General features: G+C 38.7%; 2 protein-coding genes and 1 long non-coding RNA gene across 6 annotated transcripts; 2 read left to right on the forward strand and 1 right to left on the reverse strand.

Annotated features, from left to right (window-relative positions):
- Positions 1–6,415: 6,415 nt before the first annotated feature.
- On the reverse strand, positions 6,416–8,550 carry LOC126598543 (sm-like protein LSM8). 3 transcript variants are annotated; one of them, XM_050264915.1, is made up of 7 exons: positions 8,426–8,496; positions 8,244–8,288; positions 7,731–7,810; positions 7,518–7,558; positions 7,324–7,398; positions 6,844–6,896; positions 6,416–6,712 (listed from the first exon to the last, which is right to left on the reverse strand). In XM_050264915.1, the coding sequence occupies exons 3-7, from the start codon at positions 7,765–7,767 to the stop codon at positions 6,622–6,624; spliced, it is 297 nt and encodes a 98-aa protein (XP_050120872.1). In that variant the 5' UTR covers positions 7,768–7,810; positions 8,244–8,288; positions 8,426–8,496; the 3' UTR covers positions 6,416–6,621. The 3 variants fall into 3 exon arrangements, with proteins under 3 accessions (XP_050120872.1, XP_050120869.1, XP_050120871.1); XM_050264912.1 differs by having other exon boundaries at positions 8,244–8,298; XM_050264914.1 differs by lacking the exon at positions 8,244–8,288 and having other exon boundaries at positions 8,426–8,550.
- Positions 8,551–10,423: 1,873 nt separating this feature from the next.
- On the forward strand, positions 10,424–13,007 carry LOC126600306 (probable leucine-rich repeat receptor-like protein kinase At1g68400). Of its 2 annotated transcripts, none has more exons than XM_050266892.1 (3): positions 10,424–11,382; positions 11,658–12,053; positions 12,218–13,007. In XM_050266892.1, exons 1-3 carry the CDS (start codon positions 10,497–10,499, stop codon positions 12,832–12,834), a joined length of 1,899 nt encoding a protein of 632 aa, XP_050122849.1. In that variant the 5' UTR covers positions 10,424–10,496; the 3' UTR covers positions 12,835–13,007. The 2 variants fall into 2 exon arrangements, with proteins under 2 accessions (XP_050122849.1, XP_050122850.1); XM_050266893.1 differs by having other exon boundaries at positions 11,661–12,053.
- Positions 13,008–24,103: 11,096 nt separating this feature from the next.
- On the forward strand, positions 24,104–26,108 carry LOC126598845 (uncharacterized). The gene is made up of 4 exons (XR_007614993.1): positions 24,104–24,361; positions 24,464–24,532; positions 25,177–25,226; positions 25,905–26,108. It is a non-coding gene; the product is annotated as an uncharacterized LOC126598845 (long non-coding RNA).
- The last annotated feature ends 500 nt before the right edge of the window (positions 26,109–26,608 follow it).

Raw genomic sequence — 26,608 nt, forward strand, 5'->3', positions numbered from 1 at the left:
ATCCTGCAAGGATTTCCGAAGCTCACATGAAGAATTGTAGTAGCTAAAAATCTCAGCAACATGTTTCTCTATGGTGTTGAGTAGCAAGGACATGACAAGTTGATCATTGCAAAGCCATGCACCATATGTAGAGGAAAAGACGTCTGGAGCTTCCACACTTCCATTTACAAACCCTAATTTCCCTTTGCCTCCGAGAGCAAGAGACACAGCTCGAGACCAAAGGAGATCATTAAACTCGTTCAAGAGAACTGAACACAAACGTTGATTGGTGTTAACCTCGATGTTTGAGAAATTTGAAGAAGAGGTATGCGACATGTCATCCTTTATGTTTACTGAATCTTCTTTAGCCATGGCTTAAGATTAAAGGAAAGATGCAGCGGAAAAAAATGGCCAGAGGCAGGTTACAAAACCTGCTTTGAAACCATGTAGATTTTCTTGTTTAAAGTTTCAATGTATATTTCATGTATGTTTGTACAAGAGTGAAACGGGTATATATGAGAAGAGAGAGGGAAAAGAGATGGGAAGGATGGCTGCAGCAAGCAGTCGACAAGAAAAAAGAAGGCGTGTTGCCTACCTAATCTAAACCTTACACAAAGACATTATCCCAATTAGTCTCCTCCCTTAAATCAAGGGAAATGTGATTTACATACCCTTACCCTAAAGATTACAATGAGCCTTACTCTAGAGATTTACCCTAGGGATCACCTTGGTAGTCGACTCCATATGCAGCATCAGTAGATGCAGCATCACATAGTAGACTCCATATGTAGCATCACAATAGTTTCATGAACATATATGTGTGGTGTGTGTATTGAATCATGAAAACCCAATATATATTTGAGTCACCTCTTTATTGTTTAACAATTTTGGTGCAATAAAGAGGTTGGCTTCACTTTTAACGCTAGGAGTTGAAGAGTGCCTGAGTAAATTGAACATGTAGAGTGACGAACCACACCAATTAAAAATCATCAAAGACACTTCAAATAATTGAAAAATGAATGTAGAAACCCAGTAAATGAAGAAAAAAAAGGAACAATTTAAAGTGTGTGAATATTCCATGAACATCTTCTTATGAATTGTGAAGAAACAAACTAACAGATCAGAAAAGATAATTAAGAGGGAGAAAATTTATTGTGCAAAGACATGTGTAATTTGAAATTGAGAGGCAATAAAAACTATTTTCTCAACTTGGTAGTTGAGAAAATTGTAGAAATTTTAAACGTAATTTTGGCAAGCTTCCATGATTTAATATTTTAAACGATATCTTCATCGATATCAAGATCAAGATATTTATCGACATTTCTCTAAATTTGGATTGGCTATAATGTCATGCTTCGATCCCGACGTACATCCAGGATCGACGCACGATGGTGAACTGTAGAGGGATGCCAGGGAATGGTGCATCGGGCAAACAACAACCCGGATAAGCAGCAAAACTTGTGTGAGTGACAATAATGCAACGTATGTGGTAATATTAAAAACCATCCATCGATCACGGTTTATATACATCAAATATAAAATCAAATTTTATGAGATCATAATCAAGTCACTGAAAATCCCGAAGGAGTCACCCAGCCATCCAACGGCTCGTCTGAAATAAGTCATAAAAGCTCACAACCATAAACTCATACAACATAATGAAAAGTAGGGCTAGAGCGACACAGTTCAGCCGAAGCCTACATCTCTGAAGCTATCTCAATCTAAACTCAATCCAAAGAATCAAAAAAGCAATTAATCGAGTTCCGGACCTCTCAACGGAACCATAATACCAAACGGGACTCTGGACCACTCAACAGAATCCAACCAAGATAACGATTCCGGACCACTCAACGGAATTGCGGAGTAAAAGGGATTACAGACCTCTCAACGGAATCATGGAGTACAATGGATATTTGACCACTCAACGAAATCCAAACTGGATACGATTTTGGACCACTCAACGGAATCGCAGAGCACGAGGGATTCTGGACCTCTCAACGGAATCTAGACGGAGTAGGGAACCGAACCACTCAACGGAAACCCAGTTCTGGGTCACTCAACGGAACCAAGCGAGAAGGCCAACAACCATAATGTACAACAACTCAAAGAAACGAGACAAGGCACAAGTTACTAAATTTACAAAAGCTCAACAAGGCACAAATACTAAATTTAGAACGAATCAACGAAGCGGGAAATGAAACAATATCAAAGCAACAAATCCCCATCACAATGGATTAACGGTTCACTACTAGCCCTCACATTTCATCACCACATGCCAATCATACAAATCAAACCATATTTCAAAATATACACGTCAAATCTCATTTCATAAACATAAATCGATGACTAAGTATTAAAAATAACAATTCAGTAGAAAACATATTTATAAAACCAAGTCATAACCACACAGGATAACAATTACGAAAATAGGATAATCACCAAATCACATATATTAAAGTCACTCACCTGGTGTCCACGCTAACGCACCCTAGCACAAGAATTGAGACGTCATGCACTATCGTCGCCTAAAACAAAGTACAAGTCCACATTTAGATTCCTTCGATAATTCATATACCCAAATAAAATCTCATATGTCCTCCACAACAACATTTAATGGGAATCAAACCGTCGTTCATAAGTAGGGTCCATGATCCTACGTCACTTGCTCCGTAAGATCCAACTATTAGATTTTCGATTCGTAAGTTTCTAAGGTCCCTAAGTATTACGTACTATAATGTATCAAAGTTTGGTGACAATCCAATGGTCAGATCGTCGATTGCTATAATGTTCAAGTAGCGGACCTTAACGAAATTTCGCCGGATTCTGCAGATTTTGCAGATTTTCTGGGCAATCTTTAGAACTCCATATCTCACTCATTTCTTAACCAAATTCGACCCATAATATACCAAAACGAAGCCAGAGAAGTGTAGAACAAGACTATACCTACTTGGAGTCCAAATGGTGGCCGGAGGTGGCCGAACAATATCCTGAAAGACGGCCGTCCGGGGGAAAAACTGGTAACTCGCAGGAATTTCTGGGCAAACTTTAAACGTTCATAAGTTTGTCAATACTCAACAAAATTGAGTGATTCAAAAATTACAATCATAGCTTGGAATGATATGAACAGATTGATACCTTTTTTATTGCTAATTCACCATGGTTTGACCGGAAAATAGTCTAGAAGGTCACGGGTTCGCCGGAAACTGGGCAAACTTAAAATCGTTATAACTTTCCCATTTCTCAACCAAATCACACGACCCAAACATGAAAATTTATCTAATCGACGAGAGGAATCAATTTATACCTGTTTTGAGTTCAAAAGATGGCTGAAAATTTTCTGAATCACGCCTAGAAGTCTCGGCCCAAAACCTTGTTCTTCGAACTTGAGGTTAAGATTTGTTTTCAATTAAACAAAACTCAAAACTAGGTTTATGGTGGTGAAAACATGCATATAATGGTGGTTTTGGTGTTCAACAAGTCAAGATTTTTTGTGATGATGGTGGCTTGTTTCACGAGAAGAAAGGGAGAGGCGAGAGAAAGAGTTAAAGAGAGTGAAGGGGTTACGGGAAAGAAGAGGAAGGAGAGAGAGGGTTCCAGAAAAGTGGGGGTGGCCCCACGTGGCACTCATCCAAATACATCATGTGATGAATTATCAATTTACGAAAAGTACCCTTTCAAAACCTCATAAAATCTTCGTTATAATTCTGAATCACATTCTGTTTGCACCCGTGCGTTCATCTCGACGAGTACTATCCAAATATATAAAGATAAGTGAAAAAATACGTAGGGATCAAATACGCCGTAAATATAAAAGCGTCGAAACTAAGAATATGAAATATGGAATACGTAATTTAAACAGTGAAATATGGGAACAGGATTTCACATATAATGTCTATCAAAACCAAAACTTAAATCCTTGATGGTGGTTGGTGGTGGCAACGGTGAAAACAGTATGCGGTGACGGCGATAGATGTTTTGTGGTGGTAGTGGCCACTCATTATTTAGTTGTTTTGTATTTTTATTATTATTTTTTGTTTATAAGCTCTTACTCATGAAAATTTGGAAATAACGATTATTTACATCGAATTTAAACTTGGAACTTGAAGGTGCCAAATTCCAAGATTATTTTCACGCAAAAATTTTATATTTCTATGTTTGTAAATCCAAACAAGGGAATTTGAGAAGTCTAGTGATTTTTTGTTTTATGGATTAACAAACTTATCAAAAGTTAGGTGCCAATAAATGGAACATTTGTTTTTTTTTGGAAATACTAATTAAACACACTTTTTTTTTCCTTCCACATATCCCTTCTTAATATTGTTTGTTTGGTTTATTCAATTCAATGTATTAGATTTTTCCTTCTCTATGCTCAATAACGGTTTGGATACATTATGATAGACAATTGAATGATCCAAACTTAGCAAAATGCGAGTTGATGTGCAGTATCTTGACGTTCTAGTTTCCAATTCAAAGTATAATACTTTGTTTGGATTAGAAAATTTAAAATTAGTAAGGAATTTTAAAACGACGGAAATTGAAATGACAAAATTTTATTGTCTATAATTTGTGAATTTTCTTATTTGGGCAACCTAAAAGAATAATGGAATTTGAATACGTACTTTGATATTTTTAAACTCTAACTCATAAAAATTTAGAAATGATACATATTTACATGAAATTTAAACTTTGGAATTGAGGGTCTCAAATTTTAAGTTTTTTTTCCACGTGAAAATTCTAAATTTCTATGTTTATGAATCTAAATAAGGAAATTGGTGTATATCAATTTATAAATTCTGACTTTTATCAAAATTTCTAGTTCAATTGGTGTAAGGTTAAACTTTGTGTTCCTTTAGCTTTGAGGTTTTTGTCCCACTTTTTGGTGTTTACAAATGTTTATAAGGAACTAATATCCGCACACCTTTTTTCTTCTCCCACGCAATCCTGTTTACGTAAATAAACAAAAATGTGTAGAAGAAAAAAAGATGTGCAAAAATCAATTTCCTGATCAATGTTAATATAACCATACACAATCAAACTGGAAAACTTTTCTTGGTGGTCTATCGAATTCGGCATTCTTGTTTTATTGACTACAATTTTTCATCAACATAGGCTGAGTTTGCACAAACTAAATTTATTTTTAGGGTTTTTATCACAAATGATCCCTAAAATTGACCTTCACAATTAAGATGGTCCTTGAAAATAAAAATCAATCAATGTTGTCCTTAAAAATACAAGCAAATCAATGTGGTCATTCCATCACAATTCTGTTAAAAATTCTGTTAAGTGTTGATGTGGCACATAAATGGGTCCCATAAGACCTCTTTATCACAAATGGTCCTTGAAATTAACCCGCGACATCAAAATGGTCTCTGAAATTGACCTGCGACATCAAAATGGTTCATGAAATTGAAAATTGATCAATGTAGTCCCATAAGTAAGTGTCCCAAATCAATGTAGTAATTCCGTCAGAATTCTGTCAAAAATTCTATTATGTGCTGATGTAACACAAATGGATCACACAAGTCTAATTAAATTTAAAAAAAAATTACAAATAAGTTTAATAATTTAGTAGTTAAGCAGAAGTTGTGAACCCAAAAACCCAGTCCTGTAATCACATTCGATCCCAGTCCACATTCTTCTACCTCATTCGTTGTCTATTCTCTAAAAAAAAATCTCAATACATCTATCTTTACACACTTTGATACACTTCACCTAGATCAAGATCACCTTTGGTGATGGTATGACTGATTGGCAACGACTTTTGAGGCATCAATGTTAACATTTAGGCGATCAACATCCTCACAACCTTAATCTTGGAGAGCTTGTTCGGCACTTCCCTGGTGGTCTGGTGACTCAAAGAACGGCAAGGTCTGTCTTGAGATAATGAGGTTATAACCGAGGTGCGTATATTGTTGATTGGAAACTAGTTCCAAACCCCTCTTAGGCCTTGGTTAAGCCTTGTGCCTTTAAGAATTTATGGAAGGGATCTCTCTTTGGAGTAGGTCCTAGTATAAGAAAAAAAAATTCATTGTGCAAAATTGTGGCAGAAGGATTATGTTGAATTTATAGAACAAAAAATTTTACAAAATTATGGCAAAAAGATCATATTAATTTGTGACTCCTATTTTCAAAGACTACATCCATCGATTTTCAATTTTAGGAACCATCTTGATGGTGTGGGTCAATTTCAGGAACCATTTATGATAAAAACTTGTAAATCTTGTAGGGCCCATTTATGTGCCACATCAGCACTTAGCAAAATTTTTAACAAGATTGTGACGGAAAGACCACATTAATTTGCGACATCTATTTTAAGGGATTACATTGATTGATTTTCAATTTTAGAGACCATCTTGACAGTGAGGGTTAATTTCAAGGACCATTTGTGATAAAAACCCTTATTTTTATAATGTTCTTGGCTACCAAGTCATAAAAAGGTCGCAAATTGTAAGATTTTTGCTAATAATTCTGTTTGATTACATCGGTGTTTCAGAAAATGATATGATTAGGAAACACTTTTGAAACCTATTATGCATGAACATAACAATACAGAATCTCATCCTTGTATACCTATATGCCACAACATTTATTTGGTAGGTCACAATTCATCGAGTCTACAACCGCTCTGATTTTCATGCTGAATCAGTGGATGACAGGCTTGAGGGGATAAGCTCTCATCTTTGACCACTCAACAGTAGAATCAAGATCTGCATCTAATTCCCCAACAATGCTTCTGCAACAATTGGAAGATACTGATAACTTAGAAGGGAAGTACATACATATATTTGTAGAAACTCATTCCAAATTACTTCCCTCAACCCATTGGAAACTATCGTAAATAGAATAAAAGTTTTTGACACTCACATGTTGTCACCTCTGATTATATATAACCCCAACACGAGTTGCTGAACACCCTCCTGTCGGTCAGAAATACAAGAATTTTTTTTGGGTCAAGTTGATGATTCCATAGCAAACCCGAAAATTGACTGGGAAAGATAGATAAGTAGGAAAAAAGTTGTGCCACCAATTAAGAAATACAAGTTAACCCAGTGCCAGTGGGACAATAAAACAAATGTACGTTTTGAATATGCTGATTTGGAAACCATATGTAAACCCGAATGAGCACGATATGTAGCAGTAGAGATGAAACACAGAAGTATTATTCAACACTTAAGATCCTCAACGTCATGAGGAAAATAATAAATGCTTAAAATTGGGAAAAATCAGAAATACTTCGGCCTGTCAGAAAGTAGATTCCACATCCCTTTCCTTCTGTCTAATTACAAAAAAGAGTAAACAAAGATGACGCTAGAAAGGGAAGCTTGTAACAGTGAAGATGCAAACCTTTGTAGAGAAAACACGTTCATGAGATTCATCGAGAATGATATTAGTAGACTGGTCAAAGCCTTTCAAGACTCCCTGAAATAAAAACAAAAAAATTGTTCACAAAAAACCGATTTGATTAATAAGATGTAAAAGGTACATTTGAATGTTGATAAGGCGCAGAAGGTGCATTTTCGTGTTAGTGTGTAATATACCACAATATTCCGTCCATCATTTGTGATAACTGAAATTGTTTCTGCACATAGAAATGTTGTTAAAGAGAGAGAGTTGAACTGCTCACAGCATATATACTGCATTAATGGTGCACAAACTTGGGCTATAGGATAGAAGGATTAACTATATTCATGCATAAGAATCAAAAGCATCAATATTTGAAAAATAATAAAGGAGAGTGAAGGATTTCATACGATCAACGAGTGACTCAAGACCAGTGCCACTCGACATATTTCTGAGTTTTCTGTGCAAGACTTGTAATGAACAAGTTTAACTGCAAGAGAGAGAGATTTCAGAATCAGTAACACCCATCTAAGGGAAACAAAATCCATAAAAAACACCAAGAAATTTTTAAAGTTGGAGCCTGGAGACATTCGTTGTAGCCTTATAAGGGTAAAGGTACATAAAGGTAATTAGTATTATAGATAATCCCAAAGATCAAACCTGACACCTCCAACCCCAACCAGTCTTTACCAAGACATAATCTTTCATTTTTTCAATAACAAAAAGCCGTAATTAACATACAATACAAAATTGTAAAAAAACAAAATCTATCTTTCAATAGCAAAAGCCGTAAACCCTATACACAACAAAACTAATCTTTTCCTGATTTCAAGTTAATGCTTTCCGAAAACTAAAGCATAAGCTTGTCCCTCCTAGAAATCGACAATTCTCAAAATCACCATTCCTATCAGTAAAGAATGAACCTGTAAAACACCCCAAAGCGCTGAAGTGTTAAGCCTTCTGCAGTTCTGCATTTCGCTTGAAAAACAAATAAATAAAATTGATACCAATTATTACAGTCGCAACCCCTAGTAGTAATACATGTTCAAGCTTGAATCACAAAGGCCAAAATACTGCAATAACTTTTATCCGAAAGAAGACATACCTTTGAACAGCAAAAGATTAAACTGACTGATATTGCTGATGTCGGATAGAAGAGGGAAAGTTGAATGAAAATTGAAGAACCAAAAAACCTAAAAGCTTAAATGCCTGGGGTTGGTTAGGATCACACTTTGTGTTACTGGGCCTGGAAGGCTGGGATGGGCCTTTGGACTCCTAACTTTAATGTTACTGTGTAAGAAAACCCGGCAAGGCCATTTGGACCCGGCAGTGGTACGGGCTTAAATAAATATTGATGATGGTATAGTAACCCTCTATTTAAAATATTTTTTGTAGATCAATTTGATCAGATATGGCAGTTGATGGATGATATTATTAAATCACTGATGAAAAGGTTCAATCATGGCACGTCATGTAATTAACAAAATATAATTTAAACAAATAACATCTTTAGCATTTTTACCAAGTAAATAACAACAAAGAGCTTACCAACAAAAGTAAAAAGTTATCCCCACCGGATCAGGATCCTCTCCTGAGCCTTAAAATCTGAGCCTATTGAGTAGGTGATCGTGACCGTTGAAATTTGATCCAACGGTTACAAATAAGGAGATCCTCTAAAAGTTATAATAATTATAAACGTTAAATTAAATTTCAATGGTCACGATCGCATGCTCAGCAGGTTCAGATTTTAAGGCTCAGGAGAGGATCTTGATCCATCCCCACCCACCTTCTCCCTCCTTGGTAACAATAACTGAATAATTAAGTTAATACATATTCTTATTCCGACCACAATGTCATATGAACTATGAAGTGTGGCAAAAAAGAAAGATATGAACTATGAAGTTACATGTAAATTTAAATGAGTAGAAGCTGTTCATGGTATGACAACAACATAAATTTTTCGTGTGTCCAAAATATGAGACAATACATCACATATCATTATACAGTTGAAGGAAATATTTTTTTTTTCAAATGTCTCTCTAATTGTATAATAACATTTGACGTATTGGACTATGTTATGAATACATTGTAAAATCTCTCACAATAACAACATTGTTTAAGAAACAGGGACCCACCGACAACATAACCTATTACCGAGCTGAGCTGGAATAAGAATCTTGACAACTTGTAAAGTTAATATATTGTTGGTGCAACTGCATTGCCTCCCTTCCCACGGCCTTTGACATTCCGTTGCTACTAACGATGTTAATATAATATACCGGCATATTTGTCAATTTATCTTCTGAACTTACATGGAGCTGACAGTTTTTTCTCTAAACTTTAATTTTAGTTGATTACCCTTGTGAACTTTTATAATTAGCCAATTTCTCCCTTGAACTATAATTTTAGTCGATTACCCCATTGAATTTTTATAAATAGCCAATTTCCCCCTGTGGTTAGATTTTAAAAATTTTCTTCCAATTTTCCATCCATCTTTATCACGGAAACAACATATGACAATTGTATGAGGGCAAAAATGATGAAAAATTGAATGAATTTTTTTATAAAATCTAACACTAGGGGGAAATTGGCTATTTATAAAAATTCATGGGGGTAATTGGCTAAAATTCAAGTTCAAGGGGGTAATCGGCTAAAATTCAAGTTCAAGAGGAAAATTGACAGCTGCATACAAATTTAGGGGGCAAATCAACAAATACCTCGTAATATACCTTTCATTGCATATTGTAATCTCATATATGGATCTTTGCCTACAATTAAACTTGGGAAAATGGAATATATTGTTGGTGCAACTGCAGTGCATTAATTCCCACGGCCTTTGACGTTCTCTTGCTCCTCGAGATGTTAATATAATATACCTTTCATTGCATATTGTGTCTCATATATGGGTCTTTGCCTACAATTAAACTTGGGAAAATGGGGGCTAAGAGTTCACAAACTAGTCTAACATTAGCTGTCACGCTGTTTATATAATGGATATCTTTGCAACCCATGCCTTGCCCTCTTCGTCAAACTGTCATAAAAATTAATAAAATAACGAGGATATGACGTCCAAGCAGGCTAGACACAACCTGCTTGACATGATTATGTCTTACTTTCTCGATCGCCATTAATCAATCCCATGATCCATTTTCTTCATCGTCCTCCTAGTCGTCGTGATGAATCTGCGTAAAACTAAAAGCGCACTAATTGTTATTGTGATGCTGATTTTATACAGAGAGAATCCATTAACATCAGCTGTGAATTTTGTTACATCTTCTTCAGAAGTTGATGAATACTACCCAGAAGAAAGAGACGCGCTGTTGAAGCTGAGAGATTCCGTAAGCTCGAACTCCAATTTGCATGGGAACTGGAGCGGCCCGCCGTGCATCAACAACAGCAGCAGATGGGCTGGTATCGCTTGTTCAAATGGGCACGTTGTTCACATTGCCCTCCAAGGAATCCAGCTGGCAGGTTCCCTTCCACCCGCATTTCTACATAACATAACTTTGTTGAGCAAACTTACCCTTTCAAACAATACTCTATCCGGCCCTCTTCCAAATCTCTCAAATCTGGTTTACTTGGAAGATGTGCTTCTGTCTTACAATTACTTCTGGGGTTCAATTCCTTTGGAGTATACTGAATTGCCTAACCTCAGAGTGCTTGAGTTGCAAGACAACTTTTTGGATGGCAAAATTCCACCTTTTGGCCAGCCCACGCTGAGAGGATTCAATGTTTCTTATAATCATCTCGTGGGTCCAATTCCTCAAACGGGTGTGCTGCAAAAATTCCCAATAAGCTCCTACTCTCATAACTCAAATCTTTGTGGAATTCCATTGGAGACACCATGTCCACTAGTTCCACCTCCATCTCCATCTCCGGCCATCATTGCGCCATCTCCTTCCTCAAATATTATTCCACCCAAGAACAAGAACAATCTCCAAGTGTGGAGTGTTGCTTTGATTGCCACTGCAGCTGCGCTCGTTCCATTTATCGTCATATTTGTTTTCTTATGTTATTACGGGAAGATGCAAACAAAAGAAGCGGCAAAGGAGGAACAGGCAGGTATATATATGTACCACTTAACTAACACCTTATAATGTTCTGTGATACTACCCTATATGTGTGTGTGAGTGTATATATAACGATTATTGGTATCGAATGCACATTAGTTGATTAAAACCTTAATGAAATGGAATTTATCACATGAAACTGAACTGATGAACTGTTTTTCACAACTATTTATATATATATATATATATATATGTATGTATGTATATATATAGTAATAGTAGCTCTGCACTAAGTTAAATTTTTCTGTCTTTTGTCCCGAGCAATAGGAGATGGTTCGTCAGGGTGGGTAGAAAAGAAAATGCCACATTTGGAGAGGTTGGGGGATCCTGAAAAGAGGGTTGAGTTAGATTTTTTTGACAAGGAGATGCCAGCAGCTTTTGACCTGGATGATTTACTAAGGGCATCTGCACAAGTGTTAGGCAAGGGGAAACTTGGCTCTACATACAAGGTAGCACTGGAATCGGGTCTTGTTGTCATCGTGAAGAGACTTAAAAACATGAATGAGTTGAGCAAAAAGGAATTTACCCAGCAGATGCAATTGCTAGGAAATATGAGGCATGAAAACCTTGTACGGATTCTCTCTTTTTACTTTTCCAAGGAGGAGAAGCTGGTCATCTCTAAGTTCGTCTCTGGCGGCCGCACTTTGTTTCAACTCTTACATGGTCAGTTTTTAACATTTTATTCTTTCCCATGAAAATCACAATTAATTAAGCATCATCTGGTTGCTTATAATTATAACTTAATTGTGAAACTGAGTTATGTTAACTTGATTCATGCATGCACGTGTGCGTGTCTATATATATATATATATATATATAATTGCTAGAGGACAGAGGAGTAGGAAGAGTAGCTTTGGATTGGGCAACAAGACTGTCGATAATCAAAGACATAGCACAGGGTCTCACATTCCTTCACCAATCCTTGCCTTCCCAAAAGGTCCCTCATGCCAACCTCAATTCGTCTAATGTACTCGTCATCCAACGAAGAAACAGCCAAATCTATGATTTGAAGCTTACAGATTTTGGATTCTTACCACTCCTGCCCTCGCGAAAGTCCTCCGAGGATTTAGCCATCAGCAAGTCACCAGAGTTTGCTCAAGGGAAGAAGTTGTCTCAGAAAGCCGATGTCTATTGCTTTGGTATAATCCTACTGGAGGTTGTTACTGGAAGGATCCCGGGTGAAGTTTCTCCGGGAAATGATGAAATCTTTGATGATCTTTCCGATTGGGTTAGAATGGTGGTGAACAATGATTGGTCTACTGATATTCTGGATGTAGAGATACTGGCGGCAAAGGATGACCACGATGACATGTTGAAGCTGACACAGATTGCGCTAGACTGTACAGACATGACACCAGAGAAGAGGCCTAAGATGGTCCAAGTATTGAAAAGAATACAAGAGATTAATTCACTCAAGATCCAAGAAATGACATACAGAGAATAATGAATGTATTATTTGATTTTCATAGCTATTACTATTCCAATCTTAATGATTTTGAAAGAGTTATGCTCTGCTGCATCAAGTGTGTTCCGTCCAAATGTGTAACAACTACAACAAACCACAACATAAATGAATCGAGTCCTGTACACTACACTAGCTAGTTAAGGCGGGAAAGTTTGAGCTTTTCGATTATTTATTCGTACCTTTAATGGTTTCAATTCTAGCAATTACTCAGCCTATTTATTTTTCAAATGAATTTTCTTAATAATTGTCTGACGTTATATGTTTTGAACTCTTTTTTTTTTTTTTTAAGAAGAAGTACGATGTTCATTTATTTGGAATAAATCGTACAAAACAGAGGATATGTTAGAACCCATCCATAATAATAAATAGGATAAGGTGCTAATAATGGACCTTAATAAAAACCTTGTCGAGGTTTTCAACCCAGTCGAAGGGAAAAAAAAATGTTCCGTACCATATTAAGTATTAATACTATTCTCAAGAAGAATACCATAAATTACATTAGGTGGTTCTTCAAACCAAGAAATTTGACTACTCAAAGTTAAGCCCAATCATGCCAATCCGTGTGTTGCCTTGTTTGTCTCTCGTCGACCAAACGTAACTTTCCATTGTGACAACAAAGCCGACATATGTTTAGCATCATGATTAACATGCCCAAACTCAACATTCAAATTTGTTGTCTCGGCTTGTAATGCATTAATCACTACTGTTGCATCACCTTGTATCTCAACAGCATGAGACGTCACCATTTGTGCAAAAAAGACAGCAGCTCTCGCTACCATAATCTTTGCCATCTGTGCAGAAAGAGCCCCCCGGGAAATTTGAAGTCCTGGTTGCCAAAAAAATCCCTCGCTCGTCTCGGATTATAACACCAGTCCCTCTGATCCCATCCCGCTCATTCCACGCACCATCAATGTTACATTTAAGCCAACCTACCTCAAGTTTTTCCCATGGTTGTGGAACGGAAATCTTGCTGCCCTTCTTTACTTCATGTCATTTTCTATACTCTTGGAGCCATGCTTGGGTTCGACAATGGATATCCACTTGGTTCATTGCCTTACCCGTCCACAGAAATGAGCTTCGTTCATTCCAGATGCTCCAAATCAACACCAACGCATGATCAAAACTTTGCTTTGAAAGTTCTCCTGCCATTTGAATCATCCAGCTTTGGAATCCTCCACTTCATATGCCACATGTTCTCAAGCTCAAAGGACTCGAAAACCAAATAGAGACCGAACTTGGGCACTCAAGTAACACATGTTCAACCGTTTCCTTCTGACATTTGCAAAAAATACAAGTCGCAGTGGTGATAACTTTTGTTTGGGTGAAGATTTCTCTGGTGAAGGATCCTCGGACCTCAGCACAGCTCCCCAAAGGATTGGCACTTTGGATATTTAGTCGGGCTCTTACTTGTTGATGTGCTACAAGAAGAGGACAAAGTTAATTCTGAAAAGTGCCTTTGTGGGGCCTTAGGTGTAGGCCTTGAGGCTCGCAATCAAAACTAACTAAGTGCTAAGCGTGCCATTGCTATCTCAGTATATCAGATGTAGAACAAGTGTATTTTAAGTCAATTACTTGTGCCCCAAGTTACTCAGACTTCTTGTTATTAAAGGATTGTCGTGGATGGGTTATATTAAGTTATTTTTCTTGCCTTGTAAATAAGGATTTTTATTTCATAGTCTTGTATGTTCGAATGAATGGAGTCTAGAGCCCTTTTAAAGCCATTTGTTTGGTCTTAGATTGCTTTTAATGAAGACATATTCATTAAACTAACCAGATCCAAATACAAATAAGACTCTTAAAGTAGGAAAACAGGTGGATATGACTTGAATATATACTAGAGAATGCATTAAGTAATAGATCTACAAATTTAGAAAATAAGCAAATAGCCTCGGGTAAGATTTCACCTTGTCTAGCAAGGTTGAACCTCTTGCAATCACTTCTATTTGAATTAACAGGGGTTTATATGCTAAAAAGGGATGGATGGTAAACAAGTTTACATAAGGGAATCGATACTACGCCACTAAGGGAGATAGCAGAGCTTTAAACTGGACAAGAGATAGCTTGTCGCTAAAAAAGACTGAATCTGGGTTGATTTCAGCTTTTGAATGCAAATCTGGCTTAAGAGCAGAGTTTGTATGTTTGTTTGTTTGATTGGTTGAATGTCTTTGTCTCTGAGGCCTCTTCCTCCTTTTAAAGGCAGATTATGACACGCCCCGACCCTGATATTGCCCGAATACCAGGATAGACACGTGCTGGCTGACACCCAAGGGTGACGAAAGCCATTAATTGATTACAAGAGTAATGATTAGGAGAAAATATTCATGAATAAACATTAAAATCTCGAAGTAATACACAAAGATTAAGAAAGTGTCTAGAGTGCACAGGACACAATCTAAAACAAGATTTACAAAAAGGAAACATCATTACAAGATATCACACAAGTGGGTGATAGATTGCTACTGGTAGGGGAATGCCTCGTACGTCAAGTCGTAGTCCTCGTTTCTATGACCTGAATGGGGGTGCAAAACAAAGGTGAGTGGACCAAGTTCATATATACAATAATAATAAAACAGTTATCAAGATACTAACCCCCACAGTTTATATAATGAAAACTATTAGCATAATAAGTGATGGATTTAATCAAAATCCTAGCATGCCAAAAATATCTCAAAAGTCATATCGCGGAATAACATCGCGGAAATCAAAACAATAATCGTATCGCAGATTGTCTCGTAAGCGTGGTGTGCTGCTAGAAAGATCACTGAATAAATATAACTCCCGGCCCAATACCTGCTCCGTGGTCTCTGCGCTCGTAGCCAGAGATTACCAACTCCCGGCCCAATGCCTGCTCCATGTCCCTCAGCCCGTAGCTAGGGATTATTTCTCTCGGCCTAAATGCCAACACCAGATCCTCGCCCCAGGCAGCATAATGTCCTCTAGGTACGCACAAATAGTTACGCTTCTCATAAATAACCACTTCATAGTATAAAATCATCCATCGTCTATACTATAAAGAGGGGTTTCTAAAACATGTTCTAGTATCCTATCGTCATCCATTAGATAGTCTACTAGATCATGGTTTATATAGAAAATATGATATATTAAAATATAGCTTAATATAGGCTAACAATTAATTCCTCACCAAAAACACGAGACGAAAATCAATAAATTCAGTAAACAGGCTTAACATAAATCGAATCATAAATTCGTAGGCATGCTAATCATTTATGCAATTAAATGATAAAATCATGAAATTTTAGAAGGGGTCCACTCACAAATATTCCATAGCAGTAGAGTTGTGCGGATATGGATTAGGAATTTCCTCAATAGCAACTTCACCTAAGCACAAAAATGTAATAAATAAATAAAAGGATTTTCTAAAAGATTTGGGCATGAACTAAATAGAATAAAGGATTTGGGTTGGATGGGTTAGGGTCTAATGGGTTTAGGTAAAGGGTTTTTTAGGTTAAAAAGGCTTTAGGGTGAAGAAACGGGGGTTTGGGCTTAAGCCCAAACACACACACACACCACCTAAGCACACACACATGCACGACATGCACATGCATGCATGACATGCATATACACACACGCACACACACACACACAGCCCACAAACAAACACACACACACACACATAAAAGTCGGCCCTAAGGCCTCACAAAAGGGCTGGGCTTTGAGCCCTTTAATAAAAATCGGCCTAAGGCCGTTTGGGTCTTTAAAACAATATAACAAAAAAATAAAAATGAAACGAGCTGGGGTTTTGGGCTAAGGCACAACGGGCTTAAGGCCCGTGGGGTTTTCTAAACGGCCTGAGAGGCCTGGTTTTTACCGAAGAAGAAGGCCGGAGCTGCTACAGCTCCGGTCACCTGAAAACAAGGGTTCTAGACCCCGATCTAAGTACGAACATGAAGAGTAAGGTGAGGGGAAGAGATTGCTACCCTCAAATACCCGTGACATGGTCGGAGGTGACCGGAAATCCCTTCGAAACTTACGGGTTCGCCGGAAGAATGGGTGTGCTTAACCCAACTTAATTCCAAGGTACAACCTACGTAAAAAGGGAAATATTTAACTCAAAAAACACCACCAAGTATTACACTAACGGAGAGAGGGAGAGATTCGCGACTTACCTAACGGGAAAATGGGGAAGGTTCGCCGGAGCTTTTGCTCCCGTGCCGTCAAACTCACAAGGAAAAGGTCATGGGCTCGTTGCGAGCCTCCCTTGATGGTGACAAGGTCCTAGTGTCCAGGATAAGAAAGTGAGGCGAGAGGTTGAGAGAGAGAGAGAGGTACGGGAGAGCTGAGAGAGAGAGATGAAGAAGAGAGAGGTCTCGGGGTAAGGGGGGACATAAAGAGAGAAAAGAGAGGGGAGTTAGATGGCTGCCACGTGGCAATTTGGGATGAAAATAATATATAACACATATAATTGGGGGTGGTTGTAACAGATTAGCCAGACTGTTGTAACTTTGTTCTTACCCGAAAACACTTGGAGGGTAGTGAGTCATCAGCTTTTTACTTGTAATGCCAATGAAAAATATTCTTTTGCTGGTGGTAGGTTAGTCTCCATCACTTGTCATTTCAATGGTAAGCACGTGACTTATATCTTGGCTAAGAAGGCTTCAATCTGCCTTTGGGCTTAATGCTGGGCTTTGGGCAGGTCCCTTTTAATTAGACATTTTTGGGCTTTCCTTCATCTAAGTCCATTGTTCAAATATTAACCCAAGTAGTGCCCCCTTTAATCATTGTTGAGTCTGCAACTCGAGATGCTAATAATGATTAAATAGCCGCCACACGCCTTCACTCGGGACTTATGCCATTTAAAACAACCGTTGTTAACTAGACCTTTGCACTAACCCACAATTATAAACGTTAACTACCCACTTACTATATAATCCTCACTTACACTCCTCGGCAAAGTACCTTAGCCATTTCGAGCCTTCAAATTTCCTGAACTTCCCAGAATTCTCAGAGTATTCAGACTTTCCAAAAACTTATCTTGTTCTTCAATTCTTGCCCCCTAATTCCAATATTCTTCCCATATTCTCCTCAAAATCATCCAATGGCACCCAAAGTTGCTCAAACTCAATCTTCTTGCGAGATTGGTGAGGGGATTTCCACCATGCGCCGCCTGCTTAAAGGCCTTCATCACCCTCTGGCAGGCCTACATATTGAACTTTTCTTCGAGGAGGGAAGAGTGCAGTTCTTGGGGCCTGCATGGACTTCTCAGGTCCCTGTAACTGTAGAAAACAATATGCCCAAGGAGAAATGGTTCACTATCAACCCATTTCAAGCCAAGTCGGGCATTTCGTCTTCCAAATGGTTAAACCATCGTCGTGGGTTCCTTTATAGCTTCTACTTTCTTGATCACTTCATCATCATAGATGTATGCTTCGGGATCAATTACCACGACCTTGTCGATTCGAATGTCGGGTTCATACATGAAAGTGACAGTGGCCGTCAGTGACCACTTAGCATGATCTTTGCCAATTAGCTTTACCAGAAGATTGAAGAGGTCAAGAAAGTAAATGTTGAAGTTGAAGATGCTAAAGCACAGTTAGCTAATAGTAACATTGCTTTGGAGGAGTCGGGTAGAATCTTCACTATCATGCAGACATACCATTCTAGGATAGCTGCCCTAGCCAAAGATGTAAAACTATTGAGCCGATTCTTATGTTACTTCAACATTTAATGAAATGAAAATGACTTCTTTAATCCACTTTAGTTTGCATTTCCTTGTTGAAACTCAACTATGTTGAGCATATAAGCTGACTTTTGGATCTCTTACACTGTCTAAACTTCTTCGATGTAACAATCCCTAACATCCCACAAGGTTGGGTGATATTTCTTCAAAAACCTAACATTAACTGGATGCCTTTGCAAGTTTCATTCCACATCTGCCAAGTAACATCCTCTTTTGTCTAGTACGTGGTTGATAATGAAGTGACCTTCCCAAGTCGGACTCCACTTCCCAAAGCCTCTGATTTGAGCTCCCAAAGGTAGCATTGCTTTCCATACTAATTCCCCCTCCTTGAAGGTTTTTAATTTTACTCTTTTATTGTATGCTCGGGCAAAAACTCTATTTCCTTCTTGAATCTTATTTAAAGCTTCAATTAGTGCTACATCCAAGCCCTCGACTTCTTGACACATAGCCTGAATGTATTCCTCATTGTGTAGCCCAAATTGGTTTTGAATTCTAATAGAACTCACATTTATTTCCATGGGGAGCATAACGTCTTGCCCGAAAGTTAGGGCGTAAGTAGTTCTAGTTGCTGTCCTCTTGGAAGTTCTGTAAGCCCACAAAGTTTCTCCTAATTTCTCATGCCACTTCTCTGGACTCTCGGCTATCATTCTTTTAATAATGTTCATCAAGATCTTATTACTGGCCTCTGTTTGAGCATTTGACTAGGGGTAGTAAGGACTAGACTGAATCATCTTTATCTTGAACTTACTTGCAAACTCTTCTACTTCATTTGAAATAAAAGATGGCCCACGGTTTGTGACAATTCTCTCGGGCACCCCAAATCTGTGTAGGATCTTGGTTTCAATGAACTTTTTTATTGCAGTTGAGGTGATAGTTTTTACAGCTGAAGCTTCCATCCACTTGGTAAAGTAATTTGTGGCCACAATTATGAATGTGTCCCTTGCTAGAAGCTGGATAAATTTGCCTGATGAAGTCCATTGCCCATCCTCTAAAGGGCCAACGCTTGACCATGGTGTTCAAAGGAAATGAGGGCACATGTTGGAGAGGTCCATACCTTTGACATTATTCACATCCTCGGGCATAAGCCTTGCAGTCTTTCTCCATTTCATGCCAGAAATAGCCATATCTTTTAAGCAACCATCTCATCTTAGTTCCAGCTTGATGTGCCCTACAGATTCCTTCATGTACTTCGACTATTACCCTCATTGATTCTTCCTGGCCTAAGCACTTCAGCAGCAGTCCATCTGAAGTCTTTCTTAGTAGATTTTCCTCCCACAAAACATACTAAGTTGCTTGTCGTCTATTTTTCTTACTTGTGGGGAAGGATGGATCTTTCAAATACTGAACAATAGGTGTCCTCCAATCCTTTATCTCTATTTCTTCAGTCATCACATCTAGGCTAAATCCCCTTTCAAAGATAGACGAGAGATTTCTTTTCTGAACTTCTATATCGCATTCAAACTTTCTTTCTTGGATCTGTGCTCCAGATGCCAATTGTGCCATCTCATTGGCTTTTGCATTTAATTCTCTAGGGATATAGCTTACTGATATTTTAGTGCCCCAATAACTTAACAATTGAGTACCACTAAGTAATAACCGGCCATGGTGATGTGTCTGCATTTGTATTCTCCATTTAACTGATTGATCACCAATTCTAAGTCACCAAACACCTTAACTTCAGTTGCCCTCAACACTATTAAGATTTCTAGGCCAATTATGAACGCCTCATACTCTGTCCGATTATTGGTAGTCTCTTGATAATCTAGGAGGAATGAATAATAATGGTGAGCACCATTGGGATCAATGATAACACTCCCAGCTCCAGCAACATTTTGATTGCAAGATCCATGAAAATTCAAATTCCAAGGAGTGATCCAGAGACTAGCTATTCTTTTTATCTCTTGCTGGATCCATTCTTTTCTGCTCGAGAAGGCTTTGCTTGGTGGGATCCATACACTGACTACCTCCAGAGTTCCTGGGATGTTGATAATCTCATTATGAGACTCTTGGTGCTCGGCCAAGAAGTTTGCAGTTGCTTGTCCCTTGATCACTCTTTCAGGCATATACTGAAAGCTGAACTCAGAAAGTGCTAGAATTCATTTTCCAATCCTCCCAGTTAGCATTGCTTTTGACAGCATGTACTTGATTACATCTGTCTTGGCGATGATGTGAATGTGGCAAGTCAACATGTAATGCCTTAACTTGCAGGCAGTAAAGTATAGAGCCAAACACAACCTTTCTACTGGTGTGTATTTTGTCTCTACCTCAGTAAGGATTCTACTAAGGTAATATATTGCTTGTTCCTTCCCACCTTCATTGTTTTGGGCTAGTAAGTTTCCCATTGACTTTTCAGAGGCAGAAACGTAAAGTTTTAAAGGCTTTCCTCTCTGAGGTGGCATGAGCACTGATGGATAGGCTAAATAAGTCTTTATGATATTGAAAGCTTCCTAGTGGGATAGTCCCTACTCAAACTCTTCTTTGTCTTTCAATCTTAATAGGGGAGTTAGCGGCTGAATCTTGCCCGCCAAGTTAGCAATAAATCGAACCAAAAAGTTGATTTTACCTAGTAGCCTTTGTAACTGTACTTTGTTGGTAAAAGAAGGTGATTCCATTATTGCCCGAGCTTTGTTCTTGTCAACCTCTACACCTTTTTGATGACCAAGGAATCCCAAAAAGTTGCCCGACTTGACCCCAAAATCATATTTCTTAGGATTCATTTTTAGTTTATGGATCCTTATTCTTGTTAAGGCTTGTCTGAGGTCTGCCAAATGTTGTTCTTCAATTTTAGACTTCACCACGATATCATTAATGTATACTTCCATGCTATGACCAATCAAGTCATGAAAAATGGCATTCATCACTCTTTGATAGGTTGTTCTAGCATTTTTGAGCCTGAATGACATCGCCAAGTATTCATATGCCCCAAAATGACATAGGCACCTAAAAGCTGTTTTGTGTATATCTTCTTTAGCCATTTTTATCTGATTATAACCGGCATTCCCATCCATTAAAGATAGGACTTTGTGTTTGGCAAATGCATCTATGGATAAGTCAGCCATGGGTATGAGATATTTATCTTTAGGCGTGGCTCCATTAATGTTTCTATAGTCAACACAACACCGAACTGCATTAGTTATAGCTTTTAATACAGGTACAATGTTGGCCAACCACTCAACATATTTGGTAGGCCTAATAAATCCAGCCTTTACCAGCTTTCTAATCTATTATTTGACTTTTTCTTCGATATCTTTTGACATCCTCCATGGTGCTTACTTTATAGGTTTATATCCCTCATTAATAGGCATTCTGTGTTCTACTAAGGTTGAATCTAAACCTAGCATCTCGGTGTAATGCTAAGCAAAACAGTCTTTAAACTCATATAGAAGGCTGACTGCCTTTGCTCGATCTTCAACTTTCAACAGGCCATTGATTTGTATAGGTCTTGGATCTTCTTAAGTCCCCAAATCAACGGTTTCTAAGGGGTCTTGTACCTCTGGTGGTGGCTTATCAGGTTCTGCACACAAAAATTCGACCAACTCTAGACTCTCAGGCAAATCTTTTAGCCTATCTAGGTCATATATACATTCAGCCATTTGTATGGCTGCCTCAAACTCTCTTCCAAAAAACTTTTCTTCACTTTTGTTCTGGCTGCTTGAAGTTTCTTCCTTTTGTTCCTTGGCCAATCTCTCTTTTTCTTGATAATTTCTTCTGTCGGCCTGTCATTTGGTCTCCTTTCAGCCTTTACTTCCCACGTGGCTTTTCCTTTTCCTTTCTCAGCCCAAGTCAAGTTGATCATGTTGATTTGGGCTACTGGGAAATGATTCGTGTCAATCATCATATTGGCCTGGGGTTTCTCCAACAGTAATTTTCCCTTAACTATGAAGTTTTGTATCCAATTCTTGAACTAGACACAGTTAACTATAGAGTGGTCAAAAGTGTAGTGCAGCTTGCAATACTTCTTCCCTCTCAATTCCTCTGGTTTAGGCAGTTTTTTAGTGCTGTCGGGCACAATTACCTTTGCCCGCACCAGCTCTTCATAGATCTCGGAGGCTTTGGTCAAATTAAAAGAGTAATTCTGGTATTTAGGGGGCTTCATGGGGACAAGTCCACCATCATTCATTACCACCTTCTGATCTTTGACTGGTTAGACTAACCCGTTCATTATTAAAGGTTTGAAGGGGATAGTCATCTCTACCGCGCACATGTCCACCCATTCTCTTCCATGGCCATCATTTTCTTATGGTTCTGCTCCTTCAAACTCCACTTGGTGAATTGCAACTTTACTTATGTAGAAATGAGGCAACTTAGATGAGTGTTTCACTTGTTGTTCTTCAAGTAATAATTTCTCATACTTTGTGGCTGCAATTACTAATTCTTGCAACTTATTGAATTGTAGATCATAAAACACTTTTCTCAAAGGTAGCCTTAAAGCCTTCTGAGCAACGAATATAAGTTGGGCATGATTGATAGGGAATTGACACCTTATTCTTGTCCTTTTGAACCTCATCATGAAGTCTTTTGTATACTCATATTTGTATTACTTCACTTCCACTAGGTCATTGATATACATCTCAGGCTCCATCCTATAGAACTGCTCATGGAAAGCCATCTCCATTTGCCTTTAGTTAACAATAGAATTGGGGGCTAACCGAGAATACCATTGAGATGCTAGGCCAACCAATGAGTTCCCAAACAATCCTAGGCAACAGAGAATACCATTGAGATGCACCACTATCCTTATTAACTCAGCTAACTTATCTCTGAGCTATTGGTTAATTGTATTGTTGTATTGGGTATGTGGGGCTCTCCATTTCAGGCTGCGATCATTGCCAGAGAAGGTTTCCTTCTTTGGGTCGGGCTGTCTCCACTTGGCATCCCCTCCAGTACTGGTCAATGGTGGGGGCTTATAATGAGGGGACTTTTCTACCTTGGCAGGCTCGTTTTTTCCACTGGATTCTCCGATTAACTAAGGCATCCCATACTTCATTCTTTCCTGCTTGCTCTGCCCTTACTACCTAGTGAAAATAATAGGAGGTCGAGCAGCTCTGCTTCCAGGATCTCCTCCAACACTGGCTGATTAGCTCCAGATCCTTCCTTGTTTTTCCTTTATCCCTCTTTTCCTCAAGCAAAGGAAATAGGGGACAATTGGTTCTTTCTCAGGGCTAGCCTTTCTCTTCACTTCATTAGCATAACCATTTTTTTGGAGTAGAGTACTTCAGATCTAATCTTCTTTGTAAACTCCCTCTTAAAGAACATAGTCTGCTTACTTCTCCTCTGGTTTCCAGAGTGATATTCTCTATACTTTTCAGCATTTGTATCATGGTGGCTTGCAAATCTTCATTGGTTACCTTTCATCCTGACTTCTCGGATGAAGTCGGGCTTTCTAGAATAGCTGGTCCTCGTAGGGAGGGGAAATCTTATGGATGATCTATCATGTTTAACCTTGGTAGACATTGTGAAACACCCCAACCCTCTTTTATATTTTAAAATTGTTTTAAAGCCTTAATTGGTGAGCCCGTGGGGCCACCTTGTTTATTTTTTTTATGTTTTCTGATCTCTCTCTTCTTCTTCTTCGTTTCTCCCTCCCGTAGCTCTCTCCTTCTCAGCTCTCCCGTCTCTCTCTCCCTCAACCTTTCGCATCTCTCTCTTCCCCTGGACTCACTAGGACCGAGCCACCATCAAAGAGAGGCTCGCAACGAACCCCGGACCCTGCCCTGCGAGTTCGACGGCACGGAGTAAGCTCCGGCGAGCACCGCCTCTTTCGAGGCCATTTCCGGCCAAACCCCAGCGAGTTGGCCGGCGTGTAAGGTATCAATCTCTTTGTCTCGTCGAGTACTACAACTTTCCTTTTTTGTTTCACTTAATTTCGTTGAGCATTGAAGAAGTTATACTCATTTGAATCTTACCCAGTTTCCGGCAAGTCCGACGGCTTTCGAGGAATTTTCCGGCCAAACCACGGCGAGTTAGACGTCGTGTGAGGTACCATTCTCTTCGTCTCTTCAAGGGCTACAACGTTCATTTTTGTCTTGCTTGATTTCGTTGAGTATTGATAAAGTTATGGCCATTTAAAGTTGGGTGGTTTTCCGGCCGAAATTCCGGCCTTCTCCTTCGACAAACCCAGGCCATCCGGCCTTTCCCTCTCCCTCGGGCCTTAGGCCCGTGTTGCCTTAGCCCAGTACCCTAACCCATTCAGTTTTTATTTTTAGTTATATGTTTTTAAAACCCAAAGGGCTCGGGCCCTAGTTTTGGTTGGCCTTGGGCCGGTTTTCAACCAAGGGCTTAAAGCCCTGATTTCTGTTAGGAGGCCTTAGGGCCTTGTGTAGTGTGTGTGTGTGTATGTTTATAGTATATGTATGTGTTTGGGCTTAAACCCAAACCCCTTTCCTAACCCTAAACCATTTTAACCCAAAACCTTAGAAATCCAAACCACCCATTTTCACCCTAAACCCTTTATAACCCAAATCCTTTAAAACCCTAAACCCATCCAATTCCAAATTCCCTATTTTATTTAATTCAAACCTTTCTTAGGGTAATTCGACGTTCTGAATCCGTTTCCAACGTCCGTTTTCCCAAATCCAATTGCTATTATATAGTTTTATTAATTGGACCCTTTATGTGCTTAGGGGCAATATTGGTGACGTTAGTTTGCGTGGCTCTTCGGCGGCTAAGTACTGTGAGTGGACCCCTTCTAAAATGCATGTTTTATAGTAGAAATGCATACATGAAAAGCATGATTTAATGATTACGTTTTATGAAACGTTTTGTGAGATAACATGCTTACTGAGGCTACTTTGAATTATTACTATTTTTCCTATAACCCGTGTTCTTATAGAATATCTGATGGATGACGATATGATATTTAGAACATGTTTCGAACACCTCTTTATAGTATAGATGATGGATGACTTTATACTATGAAGTTGTTTTTCAATATATATATGTTCAATGGTTTTGTACTTACCTAGTGGTCCTTTCCGCTACGGGACGTAGGGATAGATTCCGGTCCGTCCCGGGCGACGGTTTGGTGTTGGCATAGGGCCTGGAGTGTGTTTCCTCTGGCTATTTAGCACAGGGACGGGGAGCCGGCATGGGGCCTGAAATGTATTTTCCTCTGACTGTCTGCTCAGAGACGGGGAGCCGGCATGGGGCCTGGGGGTTATCGGACAATTCACTAGTGATTATTATATATGAGTTATGATTTGAGACATTGCACGACATGCTAGGTTTCGGAAAACCTATGTTTATCATTATATATGTGTTTTCATAAAACTTGGGGGTTAGTACGTTGATAACTGTTTTGTTATATTTATATCAAATTGGTCCACTCATGTTTGTTTTGCGCCCCCTTCAGGATTTAGGATCGAGGCATACAATCCCGGCATCCAGGCACTTCCGCATCGGTATCTTCGAGTCCTCTCGGTGTAGGACCCATTTCTGTGTTCATTCAATTTTTATATTAATTCTTTTAATGTTCTAGATTAGATGTGTGCTCTGAACACGTTCCTTAAATGCATATTCTTTATTCTTTTATATTTATAAACCTTATCAATTCCTTGTTTTCAGCATTTGCACTCAATAAATGGCTTTCGTCACCCTCGGGTGTCGGCCAGCACGTGCCTATTCTGGTATTCGGGGAAATATCGGGATCGGGGCGTGTCACATTGGGGTGGCCTGTATTCTATGTTCCACTTGAAGGTTTTCTCATTCCTTCTTCTTATTGGCATACAAGACTAAATGGGGTCCCATTGGGCGTGCCAAAACTATGTTCGGGTGAAGATTTCTCTAGAGAAGGATTCTCAGACCTCAGCATAGCTTTCCAAGGGATTGGCCTTTTGGATGTGTAGTCGGGCTCTTGCTTGTTGATGTGTTACAAGAAGATGACAAAGTTAGTTCTAAAAGGTGCATTTGTGGGGCCTTAGGTGTAAGCCTTGAGGCTCGCAATCAAAACTAACTAAGTGCTAGGCGTGCCACTGCTATCTCAGTATAGCAGATGTAGAACAAATGTGTTTTTAGTCGATTACTTGTGCCTAAGTTACTCAGACTTCTTGTTATCAC

The sequence above is a fragment of the Malus sylvestris genome, chromosome 14 (assembly GCF_916048215.2).
Source record: "Malus sylvestris chromosome 14, drMalSylv7.2, whole genome shotgun sequence".
Lineage (NCBI taxonomy): Eukaryota > Viridiplantae > Streptophyta > Magnoliopsida > Rosales > Rosaceae > Malus > Malus sylvestris.